The sequence below is a fragment of the Phlebotomus argentipes genome, unplaced genomic scaffold (genome assembly GCF_947086385.1).
Source record: "Phlebotomus argentipes unplaced genomic scaffold, Phlebotomus argentipes genome assembly contig_32, whole genome shotgun sequence".
Taxonomy (NCBI): Eukaryota; Metazoa; Arthropoda; class Insecta; order Diptera; family Psychodidae; genus Phlebotomus; species Phlebotomus argentipes.
In genome coordinates, this window is record NW_026776187.1 from 995574 (window position 1) to 1005877 (window position 10304).

At 50.7% G+C, this 10304-nt stretch overlaps 4 protein-coding genes across 5 annotated transcripts; 3 read left to right on the forward strand and 1 right to left on the reverse strand.

Annotated features, from left to right (window-relative positions):
• The first annotated feature begins 34 nt into the window (after window positions 1–34).
• Window positions 35–4888, forward strand: LOC132264297 (trifunctional purine biosynthetic protein adenosine-3). The gene is made up of 3 exons (XM_059764426.1): window positions 35–988; window positions 1516–1993; window positions 2052–4888. The coding sequence occupies exons 1-3, from the start codon at window positions 175–177 to the stop codon at window positions 4867–4869; spliced, it is 4110 nt and encodes a 1369-aa protein (XP_059620409.1). The 5' UTR covers window positions 35–174; the 3' UTR covers window positions 4870–4888.
• Window positions 4889–4948: 60 nt separating this feature from the next.
• LOC132264301 (cytochrome b5-like) lies at window positions 4949–5396 on the reverse strand. The gene is made up of 2 exons (XM_059764430.1): window positions 5190–5396; window positions 4949–5131 (listed from the first exon to the last, which is right to left on the reverse strand). The coding sequence occupies exons 1-2, from the start codon at window positions 5301–5303 to the stop codon at window positions 5003–5005; spliced, it is 243 nt and encodes an 80-aa protein (XP_059620413.1). The 5' UTR covers window positions 5304–5396; the 3' UTR covers window positions 4949–5002.
• Window positions 5397–5415: 19 nt separating this feature from the next.
• Window positions 5416–9159, forward strand: LOC132264298 (uncharacterized). 2 transcript variants are annotated; one of them, XM_059764428.1, is made up of 4 exons: window positions 5416–5601; window positions 5661–5725; window positions 5783–6101; window positions 6167–9159. In XM_059764428.1, the coding sequence occupies exon 4, from the start codon at window positions 6175–6177 to the stop codon at window positions 9118–9120; it is 2946 nt and encodes a 981-aa protein (XP_059620411.1). In that variant the 5' UTR covers window positions 5416–5601; window positions 5661–5725; window positions 5783–6101; window positions 6167–6174; the 3' UTR covers window positions 9121–9159. The 2 variants fall into 2 exon arrangements, with proteins under 2 accessions (XP_059620411.1, XP_059620410.1); XM_059764427.1 differs by having other exon boundaries at window positions 5661–6101.
• Window positions 9141–10281, forward strand: LOC132264228 (small RNA 2'-O-methyltransferase). The gene is made up of 3 exons (XM_059764344.1): window positions 9141–9155; window positions 9267–9436; window positions 9495–10281. The coding sequence occupies exons 1-3, from the start codon at window positions 9141–9143 to the stop codon at window positions 10180–10182; spliced, it is 873 nt and encodes a 290-aa protein (XP_059620327.1). The 3' UTR covers window positions 10183–10281.
• The last annotated feature ends 23 nt before the right edge of the window (window positions 10282–10304 follow it).

The following is a 10304-nucleotide window of genomic DNA, read 5'->3' on the forward strand; positions in this document are numbered from 1 at the left end:
CACCGACGACAGCGCCAGTGGTGCATATTGGCAACTCGTGGGCGAAAAACAGTTTGTGTTTTTTTTTTCGTCGAGGCCGAGAAGGTCGCACGTTGAGCGGGTTTTTGTGGAGTTTTCAGTCTCTGAGTGATCGCGATCGTGTTTATTCCCGCTGATTGCAGAGTAATTGACTAGATGAGCGACAAACGTGTTCTTGTTATCGGCAGCGGTGGTCGCGAGCATGCCATTTGCTGGAAATTGGCACAAAGCCCGCGCGTGGAGGCCGTTTTCTGCCTCCCCGGCAATCCTGGCTTCGCCGAATCCCCCAAAATCCACCTCTTGACCAACTCCTCCACGCGCCACGAGGACATCGTGGCACTGTGCCAGGAGAAGGCCATCGATCTCGTGATGGTGGGGCCCGAGGATCCTCTGGCGAAGGGCCTGGGGGACGATCTCAGGGCGGCTGGCGTTAAGTGTTTCGGCCCAGGCAGCGCCGGCGCGCAGATCGAGGCGGACAAGGAGTGGGCAAAGAAGTTCATGGTGAAGTACAACATTCCAACGGCTCGCTTCGCAGCCTTCACGGACGCCGAGAAGGCGAAGAGCTTCATCCGCGGCGCCCCATTCGAGGCGCTCGTGGTGAAGGCCAGCGGATTGGCGGCGGGCAAAGGTGTCGTCGTGGCAACGTCGCGAGAGGAGGCTTGCGCCGCCGCCGACGAGATGCTGACGTCCAGGAAGTTCGGCGCGGCGGGATCTGTGGTGGTGATCGAGGAGAAGCTCACGGGCGAGGAAGTGTCCGTGCTGGCCTTCGTGGACAGCACAACTGTGAAGGTCCTGCTGCCCGCGCAGGACCACAAGCGCCTGCGAGATGGCGACATGGGGCCCAACACAGGCGGAATGGGCGCCTACTGTCCGTGCCCGCTCGTGACGCCCGAGCAAATGGACGAGATCACGCGAGATGTGCTCCAGAAGGCCGTCGCCGGACTGCGAAACGAAGGGATTCCCTATTGCGGTGAGTGTGCTGAACATCAATTGAGTCAATGAACCTCTCGACACATTTAATCAGGCAATGAGACTGCCCGAAAATCACTCCTATTGTGCAGTTCAGTGGCGTCGGAAGGCCTTCTTCATAAGCCTATGAGATTACAGAGCGCGACCTAATTCTCATTGAACTCTTTATTGTATTTCATTGGGATTCTGAGCTTCCAAAAAATGACTATTTTCCGAGGAATGATTGAAAATCAAATTTGAGATCATTAAGAGCTCAATTTACATCAGAATTTTTTGCCTCCTTTTCGGTATGACTAAAAATGCAAGCGTGAACTGAGATTTTGCATCATCTCGATGAAATTATCGTCATGAAGTGCACTGGATTCTGTTATTTCCTGGCCCCCATCGGCCCCTGTTGACCCCCAAGTCATTTTTCCCTTTCCTCTTATCATGTTTACGCTGATCGCTCAGTTTCACTGAGAGAGAGAAAGAGAGAAAGAGTCGATGTGATCAATATTAAGTTGTTTTTCCATAAAAATTGTCTCGCAGGAATCTTGTATGCTGGCATGATGCTCACTCCGCACGGCCCAAGAACCCTCGAGTTCAACTGCCGCTTTGGCGATCCGGAGACTCAAGTGATTCTGCCACTGCTGGACAGCGATCTGTACGAGATCGCGCTGGCGTGCTGCGAGGAGAGGCTGAACGAGGTGCAGATCCGCTGGAAGACGGATCTGCATGCGGTGGGCGTGGTGATGGCCAGCCGTGGCTATCCGGAGACGTCAACGAAGGGCTGCAAGATCACGGGCTGTGACAAGGTGACGACGCAGAGTGGCAAGATTGTCTTCCACAGCGGCACGCGGATGAACGCCGAGGGATGCTTCGAGACGAACGGCGGGCGCGTGCTGATCAACGTGGCGCTGGGCAGCTCTCTGGCCATGGCAGCGAGTGAGGCTACGGCTGCTTGCGAGGTGATCCAATTCGAGGGGGCGCAGTTCAGGAGAGATATTGGCCAGAAGGCGATTGTCAAGTAAAAGTGAGAGGGAATAAAGCGAGACGCGGATTAACTGTTATCTCTTCTCTCTCAGGGCATCGTACAGAGCCAGTGGCGTGAACATCGACGCTGGCGAGGAGCTGGTGAAGAGGATCAAGCCACTGGCGCGTGGCACAAATCGGGCGGGCGTGATTGGTGGTCTGGGCGGCTTTGGCGGCCTCTTTCGTCTGCAGGACGTGACGCGCCGCGGTGCGAATGGACAGGAGACGCGCTACAGGGATCCGGTTCTCGTCCAGGGCACTGACGGCGTGGGCACAAAGCTGAAAATAGCCGAGGCGATGCAGCTCTACGAGACGATTGGCGTGGATTTGGTGGCCATGTGTGTGAATGATGTGCTGTGCAACGGCGCTGAGCCTCTGGTCTTCCTGGACTACATCGCCTGCGGTCAGCTGGAGGTGCCCAAGGCCGCTATGATCGTCAAGGGCGTGGCTGAGGCGTGCAGAGAGGCAAAGTGCGCCCTCGTGGGCGGGGAGACAGCCGAGATGCCTTATCTGTACGAGAAGGGGAAGTACGATCTCGCTGGCTACAGTCTGGGAGTTGTGGAGAATGACGATATCCTGCCGCGCATGGAGGACATAGTTCCGGGCGATGTGGTGATTGCATTGCCGTCATCTGGAGTGCACAGCAATGGCTTCAGTCTGGTCAATCGCGTCATGACCATTCAAGGATTGAAGTTCACCGATGAAGCGCCTTTCAGCACTTCCAGGAGCAACTTTGGCAAGGAATTCCTCACCCCGACGCGGATTTACGTGTCTGAGCTGCTTCCTCTGGTGCAGAGGCGAGCAGTGAAAGCGCTGGCGCACATCACAGGTGGTGGTCTCATAGAGAACATCCCAAGAGTCCTTCCCAAGCACTTGGCTGTGCACATCGACAGCAGTGCCTTTGAAGTCCTGCCAGTTTTCGGTTGGCTCGCCGCTTCCGGGAATGTTAGCGAAGGTGAAATGCTGAGGACATTCAATTGTGGCATCGGAATGATCGTCATCTGTGCTGGTGACAGTGAAGCTGTCCAGGAGTTGACGAAGCGCGATGGACGAGTGATTGGTGTGATCGAGAAGCGCTCGGAAAAGGCTGTGATCGTGGATAATTTCACGGAAGCCCTGAATAGGGCAAAGGCACCATTTGTGGATGCTGAGAACATTCCTGAACCCATCACTTATCGTGCTAGTGGAGTTGACATCACGGCGGGAGATGATTTTGTGCGGGAAATCAAGCCACTGGCCAAGGAGACGAGTAAGCGTGGTGTCTTGGGCGGTTTGGGGAGTTTCGGTGCACTCTTCAGGCTCAACGAGTGGGAAAAGAAGTTCACCGATCCCGTCCTGGTGTTCAGCACAGACGGCGTGGGCACGAAACTGAAACTCGCCCAGGAAATGAAGCAACACTACAACGTGGGAATCGATCTCGTGGCCATGTGTGTTAATGATGTCGCCTGTACAGGAGCTCATCCTCTCACATTCCTGGATTACTACGCCTGTGGCCGGCTGAACGTCTCGCAAGCCGTGCAGACTCTTCGGGGAGTTGGCGAAGGATGCAAGCGAGGTGACAGTGCACTTGTTGGTGGAGAAACAGCCGAAATGCCGGGAATTTACCGTGAGGACGAGTATGATTTGGCGGGATTCTCCCTTGGTGTGGTCGAACGAGACAATATCCTGCCGAAGATTGAGAAAATCGTGCCTGGCGATGTGATTATTGGCCTCCCGTCGACTGGCGTGCACAGCAATGGTTTCAGCCTTATTCACTTCATTCTGCAGCGCCTGGGAAAATCCTGGACCGACAGAGCGCCTTTCAGTGCAACTGGCAAGTCTTATGGCGAGGAATTTCTGCGCGAGACCGCAATTTACGTGGAGGAAGTGCAAGAAGCGCTCGCAGCGTGTGAAATCAAAGCCATGGCGCACATCACGGGCGGAGGATTGGTGGAGAACATCCCGAGGGTGTTGCCCAACGACGTGAAGGCTCTGATTGACTTCAGCAGTGTCAGCATTCCGGCTGTTTTCCCGTGGCTTCGCCAGACTGGCAACGTGAGCAACGAAGAGATGCTGCGGACGTTCAACTGCGGCATCGGATTGGCTCTCATCCTGCACAGATCGAGTCTGGAGAAACTTCGCCACGGAATGATTGGCCGTCGCTTGGCGCTTCTGGGCTCAATTGAGCATCGTCGCGGTGATGAGAATCAGGTGCACATTGAGAACTTCCACGAGAGAATCAACTTCTTCCAGAATCTCGTGAGCACGCCTCGTCGTAAAGTAGCCGTTCTCATTTCTGGCAATGGGAGCAATCTTCAGGCCCTGATTGACGCCTCCAGGGACTCTTCGAGGAACGTCTGGTGTGATATTTGCCTGGTGGTGTCGAACAAGGAGGGCGTCTTTGGACTGGAGAGAGCCAAGAAGGCGAACATTCCCAGTGTTGTCCTCCAGCATCGTGATTTCCCGACTCGAGAGGCCTTCGATCAGGCAATGTCCCTGAAGCTCCAAGAGCAGGGAATTGAGCTCGTCTGCCTGGCGGGATTCATGAGGATTCTGTCTGAGGGCTTCGTGAGGACCTGGAAGGGAAGATTGCTCAACATCCACCCATCTCTGCTGCCTCGTCACAAGGGAGTCGCTGCTCAGAAGCTCGCCCTGGAGGCTGGAGACACAGTCTCCGGCTGCACTGTCCACTTCGTCGACGAGGGCGTCGACACTGGTGCCATAATCACGCAGGAGAGCGTGCCAATCCTTCCTGGAGACACCGTGGATAGCCTCTCAGAGCGCATCCATCGTGCTGAGCATCTGGCATTCCCCAAAGCGCTGGAACTCGTCACCACTGGCCAGGTGAGCCTGGGCGGTGATGGGAAAACCCTCTGGCGCTCCTGGAAGTGAGAATCTCAAAGTGCCATAAAATATCACATTTATTGCAACTACTTGTGGAACAATAAATCTTTATGCAATATAAGACACTGAGTGCTAAATTCATTGGGAAATTGACGAGATTTCACTCTCCAGGAAGAGTTGGCTATGCCAACTCCCCAATCTTGTACTTCTTCATTATGCTCCTGGCATCGGCGGAGTGGCCCACGTCCTCGAACTCCTCCGTGGCATCTTTTCCTGCCATGTCCCTGAGTATCTCCTCCCCGCCGGGATGCTGGAAAGGACATTTTCTGATCACTTTCCCAAGATCATATGGAATTCCCAGAACTGACCTCGGATTGGAACTTCGTCACGTCGTACACTGCTTTGTTGATCACAATCCACAGAGACTTCTTGTCATTGTGTTCAGCCACTTCGGCCAGCGTGAATTTCTTCTCAGAACTCATTGTAAAAAAGTAAAATTTTTTATGTTTGCTGAACGTAAAAAATCACGCGATTTCACTCATAATTTCAAATATTCCCAGACGATGGCGTCACATTCGCCGCATTCCAGTGGCGCGCAGAATCTCTAAAACGTAAACATTGTGATTAAGGAGTGATTAATCTTGTAAATTCGCAGTGATTAGAGCTAAAACCTACTCTGTGCGATGGATGATCGGCGTTTCTTCCCCAATGAGCCACCATATGTGGGAAAAAGTTTTCTCCGGCCAAATGGTTCCATCAAATTCGATCCCATCCTTACAGGTAAACAAATGCAAACTTTTCCTGTTTCTTCCCAATTTGACGATTTCCCCTGTTTGCAGATCAGAGGTATTCCTTCGTCATCAACCTCCTAAGCAATGACTACTGGAAGCAGAGAGTGAAGAAGGTGAATTGCGTACGGAATTCAAATTGCCGGAAAGTATCAAGCTTCTTCAAATTGCAGGTCGCGGACTTTGGATGCGCAGATCTGTCCTTCTTTCGCGTTCTTCGCAGTCTCAGATTCCTAGAGACTGCTTATCTGGTGAGTTTCTCAGATCTTATTGTCTGCACAAAAGCCAAATTCCAGGAACTCCTCATATGATCACAATGTGAGGTTGTGATCTTGCCCGGCAATTTCTTTGGTGTTGCCATCGCTGTGTCCGGGTGTCAGGCGTTCTAACCTCACAGAAGAAACGTTTACACGGGCCATACAAGGCCAAAATAAAAATGTGTCTTATGAAAATTGTGTACTTTTTAGCTATTTAGTGTGATTTTCTCTACTGGTAAGTCTTCGTCATGAACTACTCCAGCAGTTGTGTCGATATTTACTCAGCTATTGCACTTCCAGGGCTGAGAATGGAGAAAAAGCCGGGTGCTGTGGCGTGCGTTGTGCCGCCCTCTCATCACTTAATTGATGCTCAAATTCTGGCTAAAACCATCGCCAGTACGGACTCACTGGTGCGGCGCCTGCATGAGTCGCAACAGGAGAACACCAAGATGAAATTTGTGATGGAAACTGTGCGAAAAACTGCCTCAAAATGTAACAAATTGTACACGAAAGAGAGGGACAAACGAATACAGAGTGAAGAGGCTCTGCAGAGGATCCAGAAGGAGCTGGAGAGCGCAAGGGCACTCGCGGAGGCACAGAGACACCAAATAACCAATATGGAATACGTCCATAATCAGGCGCTTGAGGAGGCGCGACAATCTGCTGCTGGAGAGTCAAGGAGTCACCAGAAAGTGTTCAGCAGTGTTGTCCGGGAGTATCTGACCAGCTTACAGATGCAGATGGAGAGCAATGAACTGGATGAGAAGATGCTCGTGCGGGCAAAGTCACTGAGGAGTAGTTTAGAGGAATTCTCGTGGTTGAGGGAAGTTCTGGAACAATTTCCAGCGTCTGAAAAGAAGGGCAAAAGTGAAAAACTCAAGAGAACCAAGAGAAAACTCCAGGAAGAGTTTTCAGCTGATGACTTAAGTGATAATGATTCTGGAGAGGATGGAAGTGTCTTGATAGATGCCCAGAGGCTCGAAGATCTGTTGGAACAACAGAGTTTCAATATCAATAATTGTATTGAGAGTCCCGAAAGTCCCAAGAAAGTGGAGAAGAGTTTCTGCGACGCCGGAACAATGACAACGAGGATTACAATCACGAGAGCAACGAATACGGAGGTGAAGACTGCAGATGCAGCCACACTCTTCCCGGAATTCACTCCTCCCTCGTCGTTTGAGGAGATCTTCAGCGAAATGATTGTTGATCTTCCGGAGTTAATCACTGAAATTCCTCGTGCTGCCACGCGGGATGCGTGCACAGAAACTGAACAGGAGTGCAGCAAGAGCAACGCTGAGACCCTCACGGATCTCTGCAACATCCGGAAGATAATTGGGTACAGAAAGAGGAAGATTCAGTGCCAGCCAGAGAGTGTAAAAGTGGAGAATATGAAGATTGAGCCAGTTTCGCCAAAGCCTGGTGACGATGCGCAGCATCTTCAGTTCCAATTTGAGCACTTGTGGTCAGCTATGGGACAAACACTGTTCGCCATGCTCAGGAATTCCACTTGCGACATCGTTCAGAGTCAATATCTGCTCGAGCGTGAGAACATGGTGAAGCAGATCTTCTTTGAGGAGATGACAAAGCGTGAGAACATCCAGAATGACTTCTCTCACTGCCCCTTGCCGCTCATTTCACAGGAGTGTGAAGCAAATCCTGCGCCTCTGGACATGCCAATGGAGGAATCGTACATCGCAGAGCCACCAGAGCCGGCAGAAGAGAAGATTCGGAAGAGGATAGTGAGCAGAAAGGTGCCATTTAAGCGAAAGAGGAGCAATGTGATCGTGAAATCCATGAAGAAGATTAAATTGCAGAGGATTAGGCGGGAAAGAGTGCCAGAACAAGATGAGGATTCTCTGGAGGAGTTTGATTTGGAGAAGATTCGGGAGTTTTACGCCATTCCTGAACTTCTGGAGCCAATCGATGATCTTCCTGAAGATTTATTGCCTTCTGTGACAGAAAAGGAGTCAATATGTGATAAGGAACAGACTCAGGAACCTCGTGCAGTCTCAACCAGAGTTTCTGTGATGAGTTTTGTCCATCGACACACGGCGAAGAGGGTGAAAAAGCCTCCGGATGTGAGAATTGTGGAGAAGTGCCGAGCAGTTTTGCTGGAATACTTGCAATTGGAGTGGATTTCGGCTGAACTCGGGAAATCCGTTGAGAAAATGATGGCTTTAGCACCAAAGGAGGACATTATCTTTGAAGCAGTGGCGGGAATCACAGAAGAATCTTCAGATCACATGATGTTCAATCCGTTCGGCAGCGTGGCTCCGCTCATGCCCAAGACGCATCAGCAGATGATCATCTTTTGCCATTCTGTCGGCAAGTATTATCCTGAAGGCTTCCTGCGGCGATTCCTGCACTCGCTAGAGAGGCGAATGTTCACGCTAACGGCGCAGAAGAAGACGCTGAAGAACCTGGTCAACATTACTTACTTGCTGATCGCTCTGATGGATCTGCAGTTTGGTGAGAAACACGGAAGACTCTCTGTGCGGCTGTTCATCTTCAAGTGTCTCTACTACTTCCATCACAAAGCGCCGCCGCTGATCTTCATGGTGTTGAAGGCGTTTCCTGATGCTCTTCCTGTGCCTTCAGAAGGCTTTGAGGCCACAGAAACACTCCTTCTGGCATTGAAGTGTTGTCTGGCGCATTTGCCGCCACTTTCCAATGCCGAGACGGAGAATCCGGAGTTCAAGAAGAAGGAGCTCTTCTACCTTCTTCAGACGACGTACAAGTGCGAGCCTGGAAGACCATCGGCGGATGAGACGATCGGAATACTCATGGATCGTGTGAGGGAAGGGAATTACCGTCACGTCACGCACGCTTTCACGCTCTTGGCCAAGCGAATGGGCGTCAAATGGGCGAAGACGTCTCTTGTGCACAAGCATCTCATCCCATGTCTCAACGATGTGCTGCTTCTGACTGATCAAGAGCCTCGGAATGGCCAGATCGTCACGCTTGTGGACAGCATCTCGTGCATCGTGAAGGCTTTCTCTAACAAGGATGACATGGCAGAGTATCACAGGGTGTTCGCCTGCGTGCTGGAGAGCATAGAGAGTCACAGTGTTCAAGAAGCGGCAATTGCGGCCTTCCTGCGCCTTTCGCGCTTTGGCATGGTGAACGTCTTTAGCCAAATTTATCAGTGGCGAGCCAAAATGCCCATCAGTCGGGAACTCGCCGCTGCTTTGGATACCTTTATCCACCGCAAGCCCAAGAAGTTCTGGTTGACACTGGAAAGGCAGATTAATTGAAGAAATACAGAGAGTTGTGTATGAATTTTAAACTTGTGGTTTCATTGATAAGTCGTTTCACAATGTCTTCTGAGAACTTGATGACCTGAAGAGAATATTTGCACGAGCTGTTTAATCTTCAGATACGTTTTCTCTGCCATTCACAGGTCGACATCGATGAGGATTTGCTGAAGAATAACCGCTTCCGAGCGCAGCCAATCAATCACGACTTCATTGATAAAAGGGAGCATCCTTTTCACGTGGAAGTTCTTCGTGGCAGTGTCGATGTCTTCAGTGAGAAAATGCGGCATTTGGACGCTTTTGTGGCAATTGAACTGTAATTATCAATACTCATTGCACGATTTTGTCTTCTCTATTCACTGCTTTTTTCGCAGGATTGAACATCTCTATCCGCTTGAACTTGAGCGACTGCCTTACAATGTTTTTCACCTTATCAAGCCCCAAATTGCCATCTTCACGACTCCAAATTCCGACTTCAACGTCCTTTTTGCCAGTCTTCCTGCCCATAATTTTCGCCATGACGATCACAAGTTCGAGTGGAGTCGCGAACAGTTTCGAGAGTGGGCGGAAAATCTGGCACAGAGATTTCCTGACTACTCTGTCAGTATTCAGGGCATTGGCCCAGCTCCGGAAGGCAGCGAAGATCACGGTTGTTGCAGTCAGGCTGCAGTGTTTGTGCGAAACACCGAGTCTTCGACGGAAGTTGAGGCTGACGATATTCTGAACTACAATCGAGAAGCGGTGGTGAAAACGTACGAAGTCGTGATGGAATGTGATTTCCCCTTCGACCAGCGTTCCAAGGAGCAGAAGATCGGTGATCTTGCCATGTATCATATCAATTTGATGGAACATCGAGCCAGGATGGACAGAGAATTCGATTGTGACGAATTGAAAGTCGAGATTCCACTCCAGAAAATCATATCGTTCGTTTTAAAAGAATATTCAACGACTCTTGAGGAATTGGAGTGCATCTTGAAGGAGCGCAAAGTGGAGATTAGAGATCAAACTGTGATTGTTGAATCTGACGAGGAATATTCGAATGAAGATGAGGAGATGTACTGAAAGAAGAAAAGATTCTATCCTTGTAAAAATTCAGAATTGATTTATAAAATTTTTTTTTGCATTTTGTCATGCGAATTTTGCCAGTAAATGAAATGTATTTGGAGAATTCAGAAATAAACGAT